We start from the raw sequence: 25,131 nt of genomic DNA on the forward strand, positions 1-25,131 counted from the left end.
CGGGGTTCCTGGCGGATGCTTCCACTGAGTCTGTACGGGTAGCTGCTAGGTCCGCAGTTCTCTCCAACTCCCCTAGGAGAGCTCTATGGCTTAAGTCCTGGGGAGGTGATTTAACTTCTAAATCCAAGTTATTTGGTCTTCCCTTCCAAGAACATTATATGTTCGGGCCAGCCCTCGATGACATCCTAGACAAGGCTACGGATAAAAAGAAAGCTCTTCCGGAGCAAAGAAGCTTGAGGAAACACTTTTTTCGCCCCCCTCCCCCGTGAACAGGTCCCCCAGAGGGATTACAGGGGTAAAGGTAAATCGGGTAAAGCTAGGAACATCCTTGTTCCTCAGCCCCAGCAGACCCCTGAGAAACAATGACTGCTCTCCGGTCGGAGGCCGACTCTCAGGTTTTCTTCCCCAATGGCAGACCATCACCACAAATCAGTGGGTCCTGCGTACCATTCGGGAAGGATTAAGGTTAGAATTCGAGAGTCCTCCTCCTCACCGTCTAACAATTACATCCCTACAGTCTCCACACCTTCGGGGATGCCTCAATGCAGATATTCTCGATCTGCTTCAGAGAGGGGCAATCTCCCGGGTACCTCCTCAGGAAGTACTATTCTCGCCTATTTTTGGTGAAAAAACCCTCTGGGAAACACCAGGCTATCATAAACCTGAAACCCCTGAATCAAGTAATCAAATACCACAGATTCAAAATGGAATCGATCAAATCAGCAATCCCGCTGATTGGCCAGGACTGGGTAATGGCTACGTTGGATCTGAGGGACGCTTACTATCATGTGCTGATACATCCCGACCACAGAAAGTTCCTCAGATTCGCGGTGACCCAGAACCATTGAACCAGCCATTATCAGTTCAACGTCCTCTCATTCGGAGTCTTGTCAGCTCCATGGGTTTTTACCAAGATCATGTCAGAAGCAGTGATCTTCATCTGGCATCAGGGGATCTGTATCATCCCGTACCTGGACGATTTTATTATCGCTCCATCTGTCCCTCGTTTAAATCAGGATGTGACGAAAGTCCTGGATATCCTGAAGTCACTGGGATGGATTCCGAACTTGGAGAAGTCGGACCTCCATCCATCACCAAGGAAAAAATTTCTAGGATTTCACCTGGACTCAAGGGAAATAATGTCCTTCTTACCCAGGGACCATCAGGACGATCTCGTACACAGGATTTCCAGGTTCAGGAGCCAGAATTTTTACCGACCCTAAGGGACTCAATGTCAATCCTGGGTTCGTTGACGTCCTGCATCCATGCAGTCTCCTGGGCTCAGGCTCACACAAGAGTCCTTCAAACCCACATCCTGAGACATTCAAAAGGACCCCAGAATGCTCTAACCAGGAGGATTCCCCTCCCCAATCACGTGAAATCCTCCCTTTCATGGTGGCTGAACTCCCAGAACCTTCAAAGAGGAGTCAGCTGGGATCAAAGGCCTCTGAAGGTTCTCACAACAGATGCGAGCCAGAGAGGTATCATAATCGAAAGTTCCCACTTCCAGGGGTTGTGGCCCTCAAGCATCAGATCAAGATCCTCGAATCTGAAAGAACTGAAAGCGGTGGAGGAGGCGCTAAAAGCCGCTTCTGTCCTCATCCAGGGTCACCATGTACGAATTATGTCCGACAACACAACTACGGTGGCCTACCTCTGTCACCAGAGAGGCACGAAATACACCAGCCTAAAATCAACCGCTGCAAGGATTTTTTCCTGGGGAGAAAGACATCTACTGTCCATCTTGGCAGTACACATGAAGGGGTCAGACAATGCCCAGGCGGACTTCCTAAGCCGGAAAGATTTCCATCCTGGAGAATGGTCCTTGAACCAAGAGGTGTTCCTATCCCTAGTCCGGAGATGGGGAAATCCCAACGTGGATCTGTTTGTGTTTGCTTACAGCCAGAACACGAAGTCGAGCACTTTCTTCTCCCTCAACCTCTCAGGCGGGGCTCAGGGACAGGACGCCTTCTCCCATCCTTGGAAGATTGCTCTGGCATATGCTTTCCCACCAATTCCCATGTTGCCAAGGACGTTACAGTAGATCCGGACGGATCAGGTCACAACAATTCTGGTAGTACCGATGTGGCCAGGAAGAAGCTGGTACGACGCACTAACAGACATGGCTCTGGAAGGCCGATACTTCTACCTCAAATAGTAGACCTTCTTCAACAGGGACCACTGCTACACCCAGACTTACACAGGCTGAAACTGGCAGCCTGGTTACTGAGGCCGAGATTCTGAGAGCTAGAGGTCTCTCAGATGACGTCATTAAAACCCTACAAAGAAGTAGGAAACCTGTAACTAATGCCATTTATGGCAAGGTATGGAAAAAATTTTCTTCCTGGTGTGCCCAAAACAAACCTGATCCATTCCATCCCAACATCGCTCAGATATTAGAATTTCTCCAAAAGAGACTTGGAGCTAGGACTCTCACCTAGCACCTTAAAAGTTCAGGTGTCGGCACTAAGTTCCTTCTTTGATCAGGATTTAGCAGGCCACCGTTGGGTTAAACGTTTTATAGTATCTGCAGCTAGAATTCGTCCTAGGCTCCAGCACCCCTCCTTGGGATCTGAACCTCGTACTAAATAGTCTGACCAGGGACCCCTTTGAGCCCTTATCAGCCATTAGTCTAAAAATCCTGACCCTCAAGACTGTCTTAGTAGCAATCACTACCGCTAGGCGTATAGGAGAGCTGCAGGCCTTGTCAGTACAGGAGCCATACCTAACAATAACCATGGATAGCATAATCCTTAAGCTGGACCCTGCCTTTATGCCAAAAGTAGTCTCAGACTTCCATCGAAGTCAAGATATTGTCTTACCCTCATTCTGTCCAAATCCCTCTAATCCGAAGGAAGAGACCTTTCACACCCTGGATGTCCGCAAGGTGGTCCTCTTCTACCTCCAACAAATGGAGGGTTGGAGGATAGACCAAAACCTTTTCATCCAGTGGTCAGGACAGAATAAAGGCAAAAAAGCAGCTAAAAGTACGATTGCTAACTGGATCAAGCAGGCCATCTGTTTTGCATACTCACCCGGGAAATTGCTCCCCCGGCATCACTGAAAGTTCACTCCACCCGTTCAGTCTCAACATCCTGGGCAGAGAGAGGCAACGCATCATCGGAGCAGATATGCAGAGCTGCCACCTGGTCGTCATTCCATACATTCACCAGGCATTACAGACTAAATTTCAATAGGGATCTATCGTTTGGCAGACGTGTTCTGCAAGCTGTTGTCCCTCCCTAAAGAAATTAGCTGTTGGTATCACTCCGATCCTGCTGTCGTGGAAGGTGACTAGAGAAAATAGAATTGGACTTACCGGTAATTCGGTTTCAAGGAACCGTCCACGACAGCACTAATTTCCCTTCCTATCTGATATTCTTATTGGATGATTCCTGCACTTAAGTGGTAACTATACAGGCTACTGTGTCCAGAAAAAACACTGGTGGTTGCAGGAAGGGGAAGGTATTTAACCTCTCTGATTTCCTGTCCCCTATTAGGGCAGGGAGACATCCTCCGATCCTGCTGTCGTGGAAGGTTCCTAGAAACCGAATTACCGGTAAGTCTAATTCTATTTTATGATAAGTGTTTAAAGGGAACCTGTCAGCAGGATTGTGCTGAGTAACCTACAGACAGTGTTAGGCCGGCGCCGTTATACTGATTAAAATGATACCTGGGTTGATAAAATTCAGTTCAGGTCCCAGTGGTAAGATGGCCACTGGTCAACAAGATCTACCCTGTGGATATGTGATAAATTTATGTCTCTAAACAGCTCAACCCCTTTAACGAGATGATCATGTAAGCCACATCATAAATCTTAGCTGCTCGACTTAAAAAGAGCCTTTTACCATTTTTTTCATTTTGAACTGGTCTCGCCTTGTAATTGTGCCTTCAGAGCAGAATTAAACCTTTTTTTTTTCTCTTTTACTCTCTCCATTGCAGAGATATTAGAAATCAAATATTTGGCACCTAATGAGAATTTAGTTTAACTCCATTAGATTCTATTACCGTAGATAGTTTTCACTGGGGGTGTGTACTTCTGCCACTTGTATGATTCTGACCAACCATAAACAAGCAGCTACATAGAAGTGCAGAAGGATCAATGATATCATCAGGGTCACATGACAGAGTTCACATGTCCTGCCAGCTGGAATATGCTGCCTAAATAAGCGAAGATCATCCAAGACGCAGCACAGAAGTTTGGAGCTATTGTCAAAAATGTGACTGTTGATAACTTCGCAACGGAGAGGTGAAATAAAAATAACAAACAAGCAGCTTAATTCAGGAGCCATCATTGCATCACGTGCAGAGTTCAACATGAAAAAATAGATGGAAATGTAGTGTACTAGTAATCAAGTGACCAAGTTTGAAATCTTGATGTCTATATTTCTTTTCCTGTCAGTTGTGTAATTCCTACTTTGTCTCCGACATTCTTTCCTTCCTTCTAGGAAAGTGTCAAAGTGATCCAACCTATTTTTCTGGGAAATGTTATAAATTACTTTGAGATGGATGACCCTAATGATGCCGCCTTGACCAGTGCCTACATAAACGCAGCTGCCTTGTCTGTCTGTACCTTAATCTTGGCAGTCCTTCATCATATTTATTTTTATCATGTTCTTCGAGCTGGCATGAAGCTTCGTGTGGCAATGTGCCACATGATTTATAAAAAGGTGAGCATTTATAATGGATTATCTCTGGGTGGTTAATTATTTTTCAAGGTCATCTCCTTAATACTAGTAGAATAGAGATTTACTGTTTTATGCATAATATCAGGTGCTTTATTCTAATTGTTTCCTTACACTATTACCAATATTGTGCTAACATTTTAGGCAGGTATGGAAAAAATGCATCAAAGTAAGAATGCTTTTAAAGGTACAGTGTTAATAATAGTTTATTTTTAGCAAATAACAAAATCCAAAGTGAGGAAAAAGATCTGGTGTGATGGCCCTTTGTGTGCAATTGTATCAAGAATTGATAGAGCGCAGTCAGTGATTTTTGAAAGATTAGATTCAGGTGTATGCGTAACCAGTTCTACCAAACAGGTAATAACTAGTGATGAGCAAACCTGCTTGGATAATATGCGAATATCATAGACGTGCTCTAATAATATGTTCGAATCCCTGCAGATTCATGTTTTGCAGCTGTTAGACAGTCACAACACATGCGGGGATTGCCTGTTTGTTCATTGACTTTGCATTTCGTTAATTAATAAAAATAAACTATTAACACTTCCAGATTCTTTATTTTCACAAAACATGTAACCGCACTACTGTAATGAAAGCACTTATTAATTTTCTTAATTTACCCTCTTAATGACTTGTGAATTACATTTTTGTCACAGATTGAGTGCAGGGTGTATGAAGCAGGCTCAGAAGCTGGGCCAGCATCTGTCTATAATCGCAACGACCGGAGTTATCTCAGATTGCTGCTGTTTAACCAGTCCAATCACTGACAGTGACCCTTTAAATGGCTTGTGTGCGGGTGCACTGACTCCTATCGGCCCCCACCCCTCCCCCACAATGTGATTACGGGTATCCAATGAATTTACATGGTAACCGGGTTCTTGTTGATGGCTGCCATTTTACTTCATTATAAGCCCACCCTTTAGCTAGACTTTATAGGAGAACATAAGTTACACAAAATTGTTACATAGTACAGTTGAAAAAAGACACAACCATCAACTTCAAAGGGAATGGGGTTAAGATACAGCCATTATGCATGAGCAATTTTGTCCACTCCTGATTCCGAGTGTCAATTGACTGGACCGTACTATTTAGTATGAGTGATAAATATTTCATAAAGAAATAAAAAAAAATATTCAGATATTTGGTATTCTCCTGTCTGTAAAAGTCCAAATTATCATAATAAAAAATTATTTAAACCTATTTTCTTTATTACTATTCATAATCAACCATAAAAATAAATAAAATAAACGCTTTAATTGATATTGGACTGTTTGAGAAAACCATTGCATGATGGTGTCATGTTATTACTGGCCATGACCATAATGGCAGGCTGCAGCATGTAGATCCACATTAAATCATTGAAACTTTAAAGGGGGACATTTACCTAAGACCACCATTTAATATGTTTGTGGTCTTAATGGAATGGCACTGATGTAAAATATGACACATTTATTAAGAGGCTCACCAATTTGAAAAGTGGTCAGAGGAATGTGAAAACAAGAGAAGCGAAGGTATATCCAGTCTGTAGCCCCTTGCTTCTTTGTTAACCTTTTGATCATTGAGGGTCTTATCATTTAGAGATCTTCCACCAATGTTCAGTTGTAATACATCACTTACAGTAGTCTAATAACTTTTTATTTGCAGTATTAAAAAATTGTGTTTTCTGGTGGTCTATAAAAGGAATGCGTCCCCTCTGCAGCTAATAAATCCCAGTACTAATGTTTACTGAAGTTTTCTTCTAACATTAGTTTTTGGCCTGATGTCAGCATTGTGCTGGCCTGTGATCACTTTTTTTTGTTTGCGTCTGACATACCGTAATTCCACATTAATGACCGATCTTTCTATATTTGGATTGTTTTAGGCTCTGCGTCTGAGCAATACCGCCATGGGAAAAACAACCACTGGTCAAATTGTAAATCTGTTATCGAATGATGTCAATAAGTTTGATCAGGTATATGTTCTTATTAAATTATATTTTTGTTAAATGTTTTAATCTTTACAGGAGTTAAAGGCACAAAAGCACCATAAGTAACAGAAAATACACCGAGTAGTAGCAATAAAAGCTATGCCCACAGGGTAGACACTGCAAGAGCACAACTGTAAATATGGGGTAATGAATAATATCACGGCATATTGGAAATTCTCAAAATTATATTAGTAAGGACAGAAAAGTATTACATATTACATTGCTGTCACCAAAGGGGAGAAAACTGCAGGCAAACTAACAGTCTATTGGTTTATGACCTGAGAGAGCAGAGGATCAGGCATGCTAAAATCCATCATGCTCTAGCCTTTTACCAGTCATCTGGTGTAAGAGGAAAGTTGGGACTGCGCCATACACATGATGACTGTCCGTCTGCTTCTGACAAATTTGTTGGTTCTGTCATATGTTGTGTATGGGCCCCTAAAAGCCGAGCAGCATGATGCAGAGGCAGAGACCCTGACTCCAGCGATGTGTCACTTACTAGGCTGCTTTTTGTACTATCAATGTTTTATCAGCAGGTGATTATCACTATAGGGCCAGTATTATCATGTCATGTAGTCTTCTTGCTCTGTGTAACCCTGCCACTCTCCCCAGTTTTTAGCAGCTTTCTGCCTATGAAGTGTGTACACAGAAAGCTGCCAATCAGTGGTTTGTGCGGGGTTATACAGAGCTCAGCATTCAGAGAATTGATAGATCTACAGCAGAGAAAACAGTGATTTTATCAAAAGTACAGTAACGGACGAAGCCCTGGAATCAAGATCTCTACCCCCACATTATGCTGCTCTCAGATTACATAGCAAAAAAGCTGGTGACGAATTCCCTTTTAACTGTAGAAGAAGGTACAAGACACCAAAAAAAACTATTAGGCTCTACTCACATCTCTATTTGTCATCCATTTGAAACAGATCTTGTGTTTTAAAAAGAACTGGATCCATTACAAATGGAGTAAGAACACAAAAATTCAAACCAAAGTTTCCCTTTTTGAATGAATTGATTTGGTTAAAAAACAAAAAATAATAACAAATAAGCAGATCAGTTTAGAAACAGACCCTTTTAGTTTCCATTTTGCAGTTGTTTTTGTTCTGTTTGAAACAGACCAGTTTTTACTACCGGTGTCCCTGAACAGTTCTAGTGTTCATGCACAGCGCTAAAAAAACAGATCGCTTAATGCATGACCTGACAGGTGATCATCCGTTATGATCTTTTTCCTATGGACTTAATTGTTTTAAAAAAAGTATCTGGTTGCTATATTTTTTCCAGGCAAAGTTGTGCAGACTACGTTTTTCGATCAAGCTAAAAAATGGATTATGGCTGGATTTCAGGCAAACGTAGGACATTTGAGGACATGTCCTTCTCCATTCATGATTTTCTCCTCCATCTTATTTATGTGTGTTTTTTTTTTAAATATATATCCATCCCAAAACTGATCCAAAAAGGTAACAAACTGGACATGTGGACATAGCCTGAGAGTATATAACACCAGTATACTTCATGATCAGAGAGGATCAGTGATCAGGACTACAAAAAGGACTTGCAAATAGTTAAACAGTATAAAAATGCTTAGATATAAGGCAAGCGGAAAAACCATTCAGACAAGTTTTCCTGTCAGTAGATGTCACCTACTGAATTATTTTAGCCAAACAGAACTTTAGTTTGATAAATATCTATACAGTGTCTTTAGATTACCTTCTCCCGGAATCCTCAGTTGCCATGCTTTCTCTGTCATTTTTTTTTTCAACTTTTTGGAACAATGGACAATAAATTGACCATTTATGTCTGCTAGGAAATTACATGCAGTGTTTTGAAGAATGTTTTTCATGCAGTCTTTTAAGACATAGATACAAAAGACAGGAGAAATATCAGTCTTTCCTTTATCCGTCTCCTTTGTTTTGGATCCACTGATGGCTTTGGCTCAAAAAAACTATCACATTAACTGTATGTGATCCTATCTTTATAGGCGTGTCCTGTAGAGATGTTATTGTGTGCATGTTTTATCTCAACAGGTAACTATTTTTCTGCACTTTTTATGGGCTGGACCACTGCAGGCTATTGCGGTAACAGTGCTTCTTTGGATTGAGATCGGTCCATCGTGCCTGGCAGGAATGGCAGTGCTCGTTATACTTATGCCTTTGCAAACCGTTCTTGGAAAATTCTTCACATCATTGAGGTGAACATTACTTCTCAATAATACATTCAAAAAAGATATACCGTATATACTCGAGTATAAGCCGACCCGAATATCAGCCAAGGCACCTAATTTTACCACAAAAAAACTGGGAAAATATTGACTCGAGTATAAGCCTGATATGCATGGCCCCCTCATCCCTATCCTGGTATGCATGGCTCCTCATCCCTATCTTGGTATGCATGGCTCCTCATCCCTATCCTGGTATGCATGGCTCCTCATCCCTATCCTGGTATGCATGGCTCCTCATCCCTATCCTGGTATGCATGGCTCCTCATCCCTATCCTGGTATGCATGGCTCCTCATCCCTTTCCTGGTTTACATGGCCCCCTCATCCCTAACCTAGCTTGCATGGCTCCTATCCGAAAAACAGAAAAAAATAAAAAAAATAAACCGTCCTACTTGCCGTTTCTGCTAACGCAGTGTATATTCATTTCTCTTTAGCAGCGGGCACAGGAGTTAGCTGCAGCAGCCACTTCCTGTCTCCTGTGACCTGCTGTTCCTCCTCCATCATACGGGACCCGACTCGAGTATAAGCCAAAGGGGGCTTTTTCCGCCTAAAAAAGTGCTGAAAAACTTAGCTTATACTTGAGTATCTGTTAGTGCCTGGGAAACTATAGGAATGCTTTTTGCATTATATAAGAAAAATTATTTTATTTATATAGCACCAATATCTTTTGCACTTTACAATGAAATGGTGACGTGTGCAGACAATAAAGACGTCACAAAGTAACACTGTTCAACAGTTGCAAGAAGAGTGAGTGCCCTGCTCGTAAGCTGACAATCTACCAGGAGATGGGGGTCACAGTAGGTAGAACGTGCTTGTAATGTACGGTCCAGCCATCATTATAATGCGGTAAATAGGGGTTATGATAAAGCTGCATGATCCGGTGATCATCCATTGTCTAGGTACTGTTACCATGTGCTATTGGGTGCATGAGGCTGTGGAGACAGATGAGTAAAAGGGACCAGATTTTGTGGAACATTTAGAAAGAGGGACCAGGGACGAGTTAGATTGATGTGAGGTGATAGGCCTGTCTAAAGAGATGTGTTTTTAAAGCACGCTCAAAAATGTAGGGTCTGGGTATTAATCAGATTGTCTGTCTGGTGTTGTGCATTCCAGAAAATTGTTGCAGCATGAAAAGTTTTGAAGACTGAAGTAGGAGGTTCGGATTTTGGGGGATGTTAGACCTAAATCCGTTGCAGAACGGAGTACAGATAGGGTGATAGACACAGATGAGGGAGGAGATGTAGGTTGGTACAAAACTGTGGAGCGTTTTGTGGGTGAGAGAGATAAATTTACATCGTAACAAGTTCCAATAACTGGCACAAGGTGGAGGCGTCGGTGAAGTGGCTGAACAGAAATGTGACACTGGCTGCTGCATTCAAGACTAATTGATATATCTTTATATCGGGATATCACTTTGTCACAGAATGTCCTGTATTGAAAAAGGGGAAATCCAGTCCAAATGATTGCTACACACATGCCCAGTCTGTGATCCTGAAATACAACTGATATCCAAAATAAAAGGCCTCTGCTAGTGATGAACGAGAATACTCGTTGCTCGGGTTTTCCTGACCATGCTGGGGGGGGGGTCTCCCAAGTATTTGTGAGTGCTCGGAGATTTAGTTTTTGTTGACGCAGCTGCATGATTTGCGGCTGTTGGCCAGCTTTGAGTACACGTGGGGGTTGCCTGGTTGTTAGGAATCCCCACATGTATTCAAGCTGTCTAGCAGACGCAAATCATGCAGCTGCGTCGACAGAAGCTAAATCTCCGAACACTAACAAATACTCGGAGACCACCCGAGCATGCTAACGAGTATACTCACTCATCACTAGTCTCTACCGAATGCAGCAACCTTTTTTTATATTGGAAGTCCTGATTTATAACCTTATTTCCAACAATTTTACAGTATGAGGGTTCGTCTTTTGAGGGGATTGGTTGATGTAAATGTAACAACCAATAGGATAAGTTAAAATGTTATAAATATCGTATAAATAATAATATAAAAGAATTAAAAAGGAAAAAAAAATATGAAAGTTAATCATTGCGTTATAGATACCCAGTGTTGCCAACTGTCCAGAAGTTTCATAAGTCTGAAAACATAGGGCACATTTTTTGCCCTGAAAAAAAACAAAAAACTGTAAGGCGTCCATGATTATTTTTCCAATGTGTCAGTAAGTAATATTGTCGGTCCAAGATTTTTTGATAAGCTGAAGGTCAAGTTTGCAACCCTGTAGACACCCCAAATGGTTACTTCAAAATTGTCGTTATTGGGTACAGGGATCATGGAAGTGTTAATTTTAATTTACTGTACATGCTGTTTTTAAGTATTCTTGTGTACAACTTTATTTTAGGGGAAAGACAGCAGCCTTTACTGACACCAGGATTCGAACCATGAATGAAGTAATATCTGGCATGAGAATTATTAAGATGTATGCATGGGAGCAGTCATTTACAGAGCTGGTCAATGACATAAGGAAGTAGGTGGTGCTCTACTCCAGAAAGTAGTGTTTGTAATACATAGCAGTCCTCTTTACAGTAAGCCGCCTTAGAAAAACCTCATCTTGTCCTTCTATTCATTCATTTATGTGTACTCTGTATTGGTCCCACATTACTAGCCCTCTAACTTGTACATCTGGTTGTACAATGATTCAGGGTTACCACTCAGTTTAAGATCTAATTCACAAAATCGCACAGCGGCTGCATTTCTTGTTTGTGTTATTGCTGTAAGTCCTGACCCAGTCATATCATTATGGTGATGTTAGTTTGGGCCATAAGACCCACAGTTGGTACAGGATATATGAATTAGTACTCAACCTCAGGGAAAAGTAGACATCTGAGCTGTCACTTCTTATGAAATTCATGATATTAAGGGTTTGGGTTCATTGACAATACCCTCTTACTGAAAAGAAATGATCAAATTAAAATCTACAGTTGTTTTTATGGCTGGTCATGGCGACTTGTACGCAATTGTCTTTGCATTGAGTCAAACAATGCATGTCATTTTTCTTTTCTGCTTTCATCATTGTAGAAAAGAAATATCCAAGGTCCTTATAAGTTCTTATCTGCGTGGAATCAACCTGGCATCATTCTTTGTTGCAAGTAAAGTCATCGTGTTTGTGACTTTCACCACGTATGTTCTGCTTGGCAATGTTCTCTCTGCCAGTCGAGTGTTTGTTGCAGTGTCCCTTTATAGTGCAGTGAGACTCACTGTCACTCTCTTCTTCCCCTCAGCTATTGAGAGGGTTTCTGAGGCCAAGGTCAGCATAAGGAGGATAAAGGTATGCTTTTTTTTTTAACATACTCCATACTTTGTGCACAATAATCTTGAAAGGTTTCCTTTTCTCAAATAGGTATTTGTACAATGGTGCTAGTAAATTACATCTGGACCTTTCACTGTCCCTTAACATTGTGTCACAGTTATCAGTGAGATTTCAGCTATATTGCAACATTTATCTGTGTAAGCTGACTAGCAGAGCATTGGAGAAAACGCTGGATAGGACAAGTGCAGAGTCCAATACAAACCGCGCTCAAGGAATGAACGTCTATATATTTGTTAGGGCAAGATAAAAGGTTATTGCCTCAAATGCATTAATTTTCTCAAAGCACAGTATATGCATATTTATTGTTAATATATAGACTAAGCCCTACATAAGGTTTCTTGAATGGGGCAGCGGATGCGTTGAAAAAGCATCCGCTGCCCCCGATGTGCGGCGCATTCACTGCTAGCGTCGGTACGTCGCAACGACGCAATTCGTCGTGCGCCGTCCGAAGCTAGTGTGAAAGTACCTTTATGGAACAGTCCAGTTGTCCCCAACATCTGCACTTTGTGAAAAGAAAAATCACATGTGTTGAATTTGACCACTATGTTCCTTATGCTTCCATTTCATAGAGGGCTCATTAATCCTATTGATATTATTAAAGGGTATATCTGGGACTTTATAAAAAACAAAAATGTACCTAAGCACGAACAGGCAGGTAATTGCAACTTACCTGCCTATTGTGCCTAACGCAGTTATTCATCGGCACAGAGTGGTCACATACCGCTCCTGTCAGGGATTCGGCTGCTTCTGCTGACTCGACAGGACGTGACTTCCAACGTCATTCAGACTGATGGCTGGCTTCCCCACTTTGGCAGCCGGATCTCCACTGCCTATCAGAATGACGTTGGAAGTCTCGCCCCATCGACAGAAGAGCGGAAAATAAGCCTTTGCTCTGTAGATGTGACGTCAGCAGAGACTTATTAATTCCCGGCAGGAGTAGTATGTGTCCACTCAGTGTCAGGGAAGAACTGCGCTGGACACAACAGACAGGTAAGTGCTTAGGTTAGTGTTTAGGTACCAGTCCCAGATATTGCCTTTAATGGCCATTCATGAAAACTCTGACTTTCTCAAAAGGAGCTTCCAGTGATAAATGATAAAATCGCCGTTTCACATTCACCTTGGAGTGATCTTTAGTATATGCATATAGAAAGCATTCACGAGTCCTGGTCTCACTATGGAATTATGTAAGAGAAGTGTTAAACCAAAGTATACACCTACTTTCGTCCATAGTAATTACAGATTTACTTCTACATTCCGGAATGGATTATCTGGCTCACATTTCAATTAGAATTGTCTTTGTTAACTAGAACAGACCAAACAGCTGCTTCTTTCTATTCTACATTTCTTTTTCACTGTTAATACACTACATATTTGCAGATTTGTTATGGACATATCTCTCAACAGTCTTCGTATTTTTTCTCTATGTCAAAACCATGGCAGAGCACTGAAGATATCTGTATTGAGATCACATATCTTTGACTGGTTAGTTTCAAAACCAACATGGGACAGGGGAAAAAAGGATTTTCACAGTGCTCACCAGACTATCACAGGACCACGGGTGCCAGGTTCAATGTGGCTGGAGTCCACTTGTAAAAAAAAAAAAAAAAAACCGCACCAGGTGATGTCCATAAAAATTGAAGTTTTGTCTTTTATTTAATCCATTGTTTGTAAAAAGTTAAAAACATACATATCATAGTGTCAAGGGGCAAACATCCCCCCGCGCCTGACGCGTTTCCGACTTTATGTCCTTACTCATGGGCATCTAAAATTACGATGAACACACAAGGTTTATAACACATACACCAACCCAACTCCACATGTGAAAACAATTACAAAACAAATAGACCAATCATTATATGGTAGAATCAACCTTCGAATCTTTGTCTAGACTAGAGAAAGCAGAATTAGAAACATGCAGCAAACAAATATTGCCCTTAACATTTCTAAACAAAAATAGAAAAATAGAACAATTAGCTGACACATATTCAAATACTTACGATGTTAATAAAGTGTTCACTATTACAACTGTGATACAATATACCAACTGATAATCATAAGGACATTTATCTCAATTCCCTACATGCAGAAAAAAGAATTTGCACACTCCATGAGAGTTCACTTGATATTATATCTACCTCTGTTAAGTTTATATAGAATTATTTCATGTGCATTTAGTGCCAGTATCCAGTATGCTTCTCTCCCCAGCAACAACCTCTCCCAATTTCCACCTCGGACTGGTCTCGACACACGTTCTATGCCTTTTACCCTCAGTCTATCCCTATTAACTGCATGCACCTCCAAGAAATGCCTAGATAACCCCAAAATACTCTTTTTGTGGAAGAGGAATTAGGTTTACTTGCGGTAACATGCTCACTAATTTTCTTTTTCAAACCTCTTGTTGTACATCCCACATAATATTTATTGCATGACACACATGACACAAACGTTGCCATATAGACCACGTGTGTTCACATCAGACCTTGTCTTCACCCGTTTCTGCTCCCTAACCTTAACCTCGCAACTTTCCCTCTCCCTCTAACTGACCACCATCTACTCACTTTCTCATCACTGTCCTCCACACCTGTCACCCATGTCCAGCAACATGTGCACCCCCCGCAGGAACCTCGCACATCTAGACACTCGCGCACTGACTCTGTTCGGCCACTGTCCTCCATAGCTTCACTCCATGACACAGACACTGCCACTAGTTGCTACAATGCCACTCTTTCATCAGCCATCGACTTGGTCGCACCTGTCATGCACAGCAGAGTGTGACGAATCAATAGGCAACCCTGGCACAATAACATCGCTAAAAAGCTTCGGCAAGTATCCAGAATTGCAGAACGGCACTGGAAGAAAATGCACTCACAAGATGATTTCACTGCACTCAAACAAGCAACGCTCGCTTTCAAATCCGCTCTCACCTCTGCCAAACAGGTTTACTTCACATCCCTTGTATCTTCCTTATCCCACAACCCCAAACAGTTGTTTAACACTTCTATCTCCCTCCTCTGCCCATCACTGACTTCCCTAATCTCTGCCGAGGACTATTCCACGCACTTCAAAAATAAGATAGACCAAACAAGACAAATGATGATGTAGGATGTTTTTCCTCCCTCTTTCTGCCCCATTGTAGCTGGAATTGGGGGGGGGGGGGGAATGAAAGATTGTCAACTTGGGTAGACAAACAATTTCAACCATTGGTGTCCTAAATAACAGGTCTGATCAAAGATATGAAGCATCTTTTGCAGGGTATTCAGAATATGGAGTGGTGAGATGAATATAAGTGGGTCACATGTGATATCTCTTTACTCCTGCATACCCCATAAAGCTGCTTTGGAATCTATTTTCAAATTATTTGACAGGACAGATATCTGACTCTGACGCTTAGAATTTTATCATCATGGCAGTGAATCCTCTATTACCCACCAATTTTTTTTCAAATTGGATGCACATTTCTACTTGCAGGTTTGCGGTTGTCCAATGGGGGAAAATTTTTCTCCCTCATTGGCAAATTTGTATATGGCCACATGGGAAAGAGCGTTTATATATAGATGACAATCCTTTTTCGTCTCAGGTTGATTGGTGGGGGAGATACATCAATGACATCATCATTATTTGGAGGGGTATGTCTCTTCCACCTGCAGCCGAGAGGGATTCTGTTTTTTTTCCCAGTTCATACATTATATTCATAACCATGAATATAACTTTTACATACCAAATACATGACAATACTGCACCATATGTAGATGTGTGCCTTATGGGAGATCATGTTTCAGGTTGTATTCAAACCTCATTATATAGGAGACCCATTAGTGGTAACTCTGTTACATGCGGAGAGTTGCCATCCCACACATGTCGTACGCAATCTGCCTGTGGGGGAATTAATCAGAGTGAAGAGACTGCACTACAGACGATGATTTTCTGGAGCAAAGCAAAAAAAATGAGCCGCAGATTTAAAAACCGTGGCTATAAGCCATGGATGATTAAAAGAGCGGAGTCTATAGTGGGGAAGAGAACTAGAGTTTCTTTACTGACTGATTGTGTGGAGGCTACATCTGCCTCTAAATAAAAAAAAAAAGTATTACTAACTTTACCACTGTTTTTAGACTGACTATAATGACATCATACAATTGCTTCACAAATTCCTACCAATATTGCATCAGGATCCAATTCTTTCAAGGATCCTTACAAAAGGCTATAGGTGTGTTCCAAGACGAGCCAAAACTGTTGGCAACATCTTATCCCCCAGTATGTTTAATTCATCCCCTTCTCCAGTTTGGTTACAACATGCAGGTAATTTTGTGTGCGGAGGAAAAAAAGTGTAATTTGTGCAGTTTAATGGAGAAAACTGACACTTTTCTAATATAGTTACACATAAGCACTACAAAATAAAAGCATATATTGCAATACCACACACGTGGTCTATATGGCAACGTGTGTGTCATGCAATAAATATTATGTGGGATGTACAACAAGATGTTTGAAAAAGAATTAGTGAGCATGTTACCGCAAGTAAACCTAATTCCTCTTCCACAAAAAGAGTATTTTGGGGTTGTCTAGGCATTTCTTGGAGATGCATGCAGGCAATACGGATAGCTGGAGGGTAAGAGGCATAGAACGTCTGTCGAGACCAGTCCCAGGTGGAAAGTGGGAGAGGTTGTTGCTGGGGAGAGAAGCATACTGGATATTGGCACTAAATGCCAGACATCCAGAGGGCTTGAATTTTAGGAGGGGGGGAGGGAGGAATTTGATATTTTTATTGATTTCCTTTTGCTGGATTCCCCCTAGGAGCATTATAAGTAAATTGTTATGGGTTGTTGTACTGCTTCATTCCAATTTCACTGCATTTCAATTTTGTTTTTTTGTTTTTTGCGGTCTTGCATGCATGTGTGAACAGGTTCCTATATGCACATGAATTAATTTTACATAAACTTAACAGAGATAGATATAATATCAAGTGAACTCTCATGGAGTGTGCAAATACATATATTTTTTTTCTGCATGTAGGGAATTGAGATAAATGTCCTTATGATTATCAGTTCATATATTGTATCACAGTTGTAATAGTGAACACTTTTTATTAACATCGTAAGTATTTGAATATGTGTTAACTAATTGTTCTATTTTTTTATTTGTTCTGTTTTTGTTTAGAAATGTTAAGGGCAATATTTGTTGGAACAATATTTGTTTGCCGCATGTTTCTACTTCTGCTTTCTCTAGACTAAGATTCGAAGGTTGATTCTACCATATAATGATTGGTCCATTTGTTTTGTTATTGTTTTCACATGTGGGGTTGGGTTGGTGTATGTGTTATAAACCTTGTGTGTTCATCGTAATTCTAGATGCCTATGAGTAAGGACATGTAAGGACATAAAGCCGGAAACGCGTCAGGCGTGCGGGGGATGTTTGCCCCTTGATACTCTGATATCTATGTTTTTAACTTTTTACAAACAGAGGATTAAATCGGGTGGGGAACCTCAGGCCCCAGGGCCATTTACGGCCCTCAGTCACCTTTTATCAGGCCCCCGCGAGCAGATTCTCAGGGACTGCATTCTTGGGCATGGAGGTGTATTTTGATTGCAACCAGCTCATTAATTTCTTCTTGGCCTGTTAGCACACACACATGGTGCTCACTACTGAACACTGAAGGGCATGCAATGAAAGATTACGTCCTGACACCAGTGCCAGAGTCAGGATGTACTTTGTGTTTGTACGGCCCCCGAAGGATGGTATACATATCCAAATGGCCTTTGGCAGAAAAAAACATTCCCCACCCCTTAATTAAATAAAAGACAAAACTTTAATTTTTATGTAAATCACCTGGTGCTGGTTTTTCCTGTTTTGCCTTAGTTTCAAAACCAATGTCAAAATTTGTAGTAGTTTCTTCTGACCCGTCTCGATGATGCATAAAAATCATCAGAAGACCAAAAAAGCCTAGCATACCAGTAAAGAAGATGGCACTCCAGCTAAGTATCAAACAATATATCAAACCTTTATACCAAAATAACAATATCAATGAGTGTAAAGAACCTCAAAACATCTGTATGGAAAATGTAGATCATGGTATGGCTTTATATGTAAAGTCATATGACAAGGCTATATGGGGATATCGATTTTTAAATGATTGCTACTTTCAATCAGTGCTCTTGTGATCCTCTTATCTTCCCCTGTCAAGAATCTTTTTTTGCTATTTTAGATGTAAGAATTCTTTTATTTGTCATATTTTATGCCGGAAATGTCACATTTCTACATCACTTACAGTGATATGTAAAAGTTTGGGCACCCCTGGTCAAAATTACTGTTATTATGAACAGCTAAACAAATTGAAGATGAAATGATCTCTAAAAGGCCAAAAGTTAAAGATGACTCCTTTCCTTTGTATTTTAGTAAAAAATATGTATATACTTTCATCATTTTTATTTAAAAAATTACAAAATGGATAATGGGCTGATACAAATGTTTGGGCAACCTTGGAGATTTATGTTCTCTGAAAACTTTGACTAAGGTTTTGACCTTAATTACCCCGTTAGCCAGCCAAGAGTCTTTAAATTCTTGTTTGAGGGATTTTCATCCATTCTTGGAAAATTCTTCCAGTTCTGTGATATTCCTGGGTCATCTTGTGAGTCGCCCGCCAGGGCCGTGGGGTACCGGGTCCGGTGTTCACAGGGGAATGTCACGGTGGCGACCTGGTCCGTGGCCCTGGGTGCCCATGTAAAAAGGGGAAATTGAATAAAGTTTATTTTCGTGACGCCACCTGTGGTATTCGGTCAGAGGGGACCGACGCTGCTTTAAGGGGTCCTCTGGGGTGATGTTATGGCAGCTAGATGGTATAACTTCCCACAGGTGAAGTATATCCCCAGGGCTCCTGGTGTGTAGATGGAAGATGGTGAATGGCACAGTAAAGAATGAGGACACAGGTTTGCAGTCTCTTTACCTGGTTTACTGAAGACTTCAGGCAGCCACAGTCCAGGGCACCAGATCACAGGGCAGGCAGGGTCCGGCCGGCTTGGAAACTAATCCAGAGTCCCCTTTACCAGGCGGAGTTAAAAGCCTTCCTCTAGCGCTGTGGTGTTGTAGTCCCGTACTGCCTATGGCTTCAGATAAGGTCCTCACAGTTCTTCTTTGTCCCCATATAGGATAGGGCAGTACCTGTATGACGGGTAACTTGAGCCTTTTTACAGGGGCTCTATCATGCCCCGGGCTCTGTGTTACTGTGTCGTCAGGTGCGTGTGGCGAACAGGCAACTTGCAATTCAGCTGTCCTGCTGGTCTCTGCTATGTGTCTTCGAGTCCCACAAAGGCCTCAGTGTTCCGGCTACCGGTGATCTGAGCTTCAGAGGGAGAGAGTTCATTCGCAGCTGGTCTCCCCTGATGTCACTCTCCTATACTTCGCTCTCCTGCACGCTCACTGAACGATGTTCTTTCCTTCTATATGTTTCTTTCTCCAGGGGCTGTAGTACCTCGGACTATAGGACTCCTTCTGACACTGTCGGTCTGCTCTGTCTGTAACTTTCTGAACCTTTTCCCTCCAAATCAGAATGTATTTATAGGGGAGTTCACACTAAACTAGGCTTAGAGCTCCCCCTTCTGGCCTATAGTGTGAACATGTTGTATGCATTGTGATTACCTGATAAAAGATATCCTTCATTGCTTCCAAACGTAACATCACTCTCTCCGTGAGGAAAGCAATGTCACTGTGACAACCAGGACCCTGGGGCGTCACACTTGCATGCACTGCTATTTTGAGGTCTAGGCACAGATTTTCAGTGATTTTCAGATAAGGGGACTGTGAGCGCCATTGTAAAACCTTCAGCTTACGCCTTTTGAGTGCAACAGAACCCCAAACCATGATTGATCCACCCCCATGCTTAATGGTTGGCGAGATGTTCTTTTCCTGAAATTCTGTGCCTTTTTTATGATGAAGGCCATATTTATGCAGGTGTCTCTGAACAGTAGAACAATGTACCACAACTGCAGAGTCTGCTAAATAATTTTGAAGGTCTTTTGCAGTCAAGCGGAGGTTCTGATGTGTCTCTATCAATCATAAGAGCAGCTGTCACATTAATTTTGCTTGGTCTTCCAGACCTTATCTTGAACTCCTCTGTTACTATTAACTACCATTTCTTGGGCAAGGAGTTGGTATGTTCTCCTTCTTTTTGTGTGGGATTCCTCCCATGCTCCAAAGGCATACATTTAGGGAAATTAGATTGTGAGACCCAATGGGGACAGTGCCAATAATGTTTGTAAAGCGCTGTGGAATTAATGGTTCTTTATACCCTATATACTCGAGTATAAGCTGAGGCACCTAATTTTGCCACAGAAAACTGGGTAAGCTTATTGACTCGCGTATAAGCCAGGTATGCATTGTCCCCTCATCCCTGTCCTGGTATGCATGGCTCACCCCCTGTCCTGTCCTGGTATGCATGGCTCACCCCCTGTCCTGTCCTGGTATGCATGGCTCACCCCCTGTCCTGTCCTGGTATGCGTGGCTCATCCCCCGTCCTGTCCTGGTATGCGTGGCTCACCCCACCATCCTGTCCTGGTATGCATCGTGCCCTCCATCCCATTGTTGTATGCATAGCTCCCCCAAACCCATCGTATGCATGGTTCCCCTGATCCCGTCGTTGTATGCATGGCTGCCCCCCCGTCCTGATATGCATGCTTCCTATTCCAAAAACCCCCCCCATCATGCTCACACTCCTCCGTGCCGTCGCAGCATCTCGTTCGGCTTCCAGCATCTCTTCCTGTGCTGAGCGATCACGTGGCATCGTTCATTAAGGTAATGAATATGCGCTCCATGCCTATGGGAGTGGAGACGTGTGCATATTCATTACCTTAATGAGCGGTACCACGTGATAGCTCAGCACGTGGTCGCTGTACATTGACCTTCAATGTACAGGAAGGAGAGAATGAGTGTGCAGCAACAGCAAGAGCCTGAATCAGGAGCGACACTGTCCCCTCTATAAATCCACTTTATTCAGTCGCCATGACAGCACAACGAGAGAGGGAATCCGCCCTTCAGGGACAGGAAACCTACAGACATAAAAAGGGCGGTACCTCTCTCCCACGTCAGTTGGTTTCCTGTCCCTGACAGCGGAACCTCTTCAGACTGACCTCGTGAAGAAGGTCGAAGAATGAAGATCCCACTCCTGACAGACCGGTACAGGTAGCGGGGGTCCCCTACCTCGGCCTGGTCAGGTGAATGGAGGCACCACACGGCAGGGGGACTGTTCGTGTAGGTGACAGCAGGAGGAAGCAGCTCTGGTGTGGATGAGCTGGCTTCTGCGGTGTCCGCGCCTGGTGAGTATAAGGTTCTCGTAGGGCCATGTCTGCTGGAGCCCGGGGTCTGCCGCCGCCTGCGCTGGTGCCGGCATCGGCTGGGGAGTGGGGCCGTCCTTGTCCGGCGCGTCGGCTCCCTGCGCCGCAGCCGCGACCGGAAGGGGCGTGTCCGGATGACGCGGCGGGCGGCGCGGGTGGATGACGCGGCCGGGCATGCGCAGTAGCGCTTTCTTCCCGGCTAATGGCGGCGCTCAGCGTTTTGGAAGGGGGTTGGTCCTCCGGGTCTCCGGCACTAGGACACGGCTCGGGCGGTGGACCGGAACCAATCGGCAGGTCCGATCAGCGGACACCTGGAGTGTTTCCCTGCTGACCCCCGGCCGGGGGCGGTACCTAGGGGGATTTAAGCCGTGCACGTGGGCCACAGCGTGTTCCTGACCGTCTATCCATTATGGAGTCGCCGGAAGGAACAACGCAGAGCGGTGAGCAGCAGCAGCCACTAGAGCAGCCTCAGGCAGAAAAGCCTTTGAGGAGCTCCCAGCGTCGTTCTACTGATAGTCGTGCTGGTGGAGCTAAAGAGTCCCAATCATCAAAGTCCTCAGGCCGTAAAAGTACGTCGGCTACGAAGGACCCCCCGAATACGGTACCACTCATTGCTGGCGGGGTAAGTGATCTTCGTGAATGTTCAGTTATTGATCATTGTTCCCCTTATATTCCCTCTCTCCTTATTAGGGGAGAAAGTGTGTAACTAAGGCCAAACATAGGCAGTGTGCCGAATGTGCAGAGCCACTTCCGGATAGGCACGTAAAGAGATTGTGTAAATCCTGTGCTCAACAATTGCTAGAGGAAGAGGCTCCTGATCTGACCTCTACAATAAGGAAGATGGTCAGACAAGAAGTCCTGAGTTCTGTGAGATCCAGGTCTCGTATAACGGAAATTGGGAAGTTATCCCCTGTTTCAGATGTGGGTTCGGACTCGGGGGAGCTCAGCTCAGGGTCCCTCCCGTCTTCTTCCTCCTCTGAGGAAATGAAATCTGGTCTAGCCTGTCTGTCCCTTGATAGAGTTAACCATCTGGTTAAAGCAGTCAACAGCACAATGGGGATAGAGGACACCCAGTCGGAGTGCTTTATTCAGGATGTTATGTTCAGGGGTATAGAGCGGAAATCCCGAAGGGCCTTTCCAGTGGTGGACAAAATTAAAACATTGATCTCAAAAGAGTGGAAGAAACCCGAGAGAAAGGGGTCACTTCCGCCAGCATTTAAAAGGAGATATCCTTTAGAGGAGGAGGCTTCATCCTCATGGGATAAGGTTCCGAAGCTAGATGCGGCAGTTGCTAAGGCGTGCAAGAAAACATCTCTTCCCTTTGATGATTTGGGGAACCTAAAGGACCCTTTAGATAGGAAAGCTGATATCTTACTCAATGGGGCCTGGGAGATTTCGGCTGGATCCTTGAGACCAGCTATAGCAGCCACCTGTATGGCTCGGTCCCTGATGGTGTGGTTAGGTCACCTTGAAGATCAGCTCAAGGATAAAGTTCCCAGGGCTGAAATATTATCCTCTATGCCTATAATCCAAGATGCTGCAGCTTTCCTTTCGGACGCGTCAGCGGACTCGGTCAGGTTAGCCGCCAGATCCTCAGCATTATCTAACGCAGCCCGGAGAGCGCTATGGATTAAATGTTGGCCAGGGGACTTACAGGCCAGAACAAAATTGTGTAGCATTCCCTGTGATGGAGCTCATTTATTCGGCCCGGTCCTAGATGAACTTTTAGAGAAAGCAGGAGATAATAAAAAACGCTTTCCTTTCCTTGGAAGACCCTTTCACAGACGGGACTACAATAGAGCTTGGTCTAACCGCAGAAGGTCATATAGAGATTCTAACAGGGAGTCTACTAGATACGACAGCAACAGGAGAAGGGGTAAAGGATTTATCTTTAATCCTTCACGAGATTCTAAAAAACCACAATGACGGGCGGTCCAGGTGGGGGGTAGGCTTTTGGCCTTCTACACGGCCTGGGTACAGATCACGAACAGTCCGTGGATTTTGAGCATTGTGGAAAAAGGCCTAAGGTTCGATTTTCATCATATTCCTCGGGACAAGTTTATGTTGACACCTGTTCGTTCCTCCTCTACAGAACAGTTGGCGCTGGAGTCAGAGGTCCGGGAACTTCAACAGAAGAAGGTTCTAATCAGGGTCCCTACAGAAGAGGAAGGTAGGGGGTTCTATTCCCCTCTATTTCTGATCAAGAAGCCAGACGGCTCATATCGCACTATTATTAATTTGAAAGGCCTGAACAATTTCTTGTTGGTTCCGTCCTTCAAGATGGAATCGGTTAAAACAGCAATAAAATTACTCTTTAACCATTGCTTTATGGTCGTCTTGGACCTCAAAGATGCCTACTACCATGTTCCAATACATGTAGATCATCAAAGATTTCTTAGGGTGGCGGTTTCACTTGCCGGCACGGTAGAGCATTTTCAATATCAGGCACTTCCCTTTGGGGTCGCGGTCGCACCCCGGGTGTTCACAAAAATTATGGTGGAAGTTATGGCACACCTGCATGAACAGGACATATTAATAGTTCCATACCTTGATGATCTACTAATTGTGGGTCATTCAGAGTCACATTGCAGGGACCAGCTAGAGAAGGTGATGGAGGCATTGAACAGGCTAGGCTGGATTATCAACCTTAAGAAATCGCGTCTACAGCCTCTAAAATCTCAGGAGTTTCTGGGGTTTGTTATAGACTCTAGTCGACAGGAATGTCGCCTGCCGGACTCAAAAGTAGCTAAAATCCAGCATCTAGTGTCTAGGGCAATTGACAATCCCTTAGTGTCTGTAAGAAATGCTATGTCTCTCTTGGGTTCCCTCACATCCTGCATCCCAGCGGTTCTCTGGGCTCAGTTCCACACCAGAACACTACAATGGGACGTCTTACACAATTCCCGTCGTCTAGGAGCTCACCTCAATAGTAAATTTTCACTTTCTGCGGAGTCTACGCATTCACTTGTTTGGTGGACACACACTTCAAATCTTCGTAGGGGGGTTCCTTGGATAAATCATGTATCTAGAGTATTGACTACGGATGCCAGCCCTAAGGGATGGGGAGCTCACTTAGGGAGGGTTGGGTTCAGGGGCTATGGTCTCAGTCTGAGCAGGACTCATCCTCCAATCTGAAAGAGCTATTGGCCGTAGATCACGCCTTAAATAGGTTCCTTATACCCCTACAGGGTCGACACGTCAGGCTGTTATCGGACAACCGGGTAACCGTGGCCTACATTAATCGTCAAGGAGGTACGCGATCCAGTTCATTAATGAAGGTCGCAAATCATATTTTTCAGATGGCCAAAGAACATCTTCTCTCCCTGACGGCTCTTCATTTAAAAGGAAGTCTCAATACCAAAGCCGACTATCTAAGCCGCAACATGCTCAGACAGGGAGAGTGGTCGCTGAATCCAGCTATCTTCGAGCAGATCATACAGATGTGGGGTTGTCCAGAAATAGACCTTTTTGCCAGCAGAGAGAACAAAAAATTACAACAGTTCTGCTCCCTAGATCCAAAAGACAACTCATATGCAGTAGACGCTTTTCTGATATCATGGCACTTCAGTCTCGCTTATGCCTTCCCCCCTCTAAACCTAATCCCATTAGTTCTGAGGAAGATTCGGGAG

General features: G+C 43.3%; 1 protein-coding gene across 3 annotated transcripts in view; it reads left to right on the forward strand.

The window, feature by feature from the left end:
* ABCC4 (ATP binding cassette subfamily C member 4 (PEL blood group)) overlaps window positions 1-25,131 on the forward strand; it is a 376,997-nt gene that overhangs the window by 51,997 nt on the left and 299,869 nt on the right. For all 3 annotated transcript variants that reach the window (XM_077297155.1, XM_077297157.1, XM_077297156.1), the window contains exons 4-8: window positions 4,449-4,670; window positions 6,547-6,636; window positions 8,673-8,836; window positions 11,214-11,339; window positions 11,891-12,140. In XM_077297155.1, coding sequence (XP_077153270.1) covers window positions 4,449-4,670; window positions 6,547-6,636; window positions 8,673-8,836; window positions 11,214-11,339; window positions 11,891-12,140 — 852 coding nt within the window. The remainder of the gene's footprint in view (window positions 1-4,448; window positions 4,671-6,546; window positions 6,637-8,672; window positions 8,837-11,213; window positions 11,340-11,890; window positions 12,141-25,131) is intronic.

The sequence above is a fragment of the Ranitomeya variabilis genome, chromosome 3, assembly GCF_051348905.1.
Source record: "Ranitomeya variabilis isolate aRanVar5 chromosome 3, aRanVar5.hap1, whole genome shotgun sequence".
Classification (NCBI taxonomy): Eukaryota; Metazoa; Chordata; class Amphibia; order Anura; family Dendrobatidae; genus Ranitomeya; species Ranitomeya variabilis.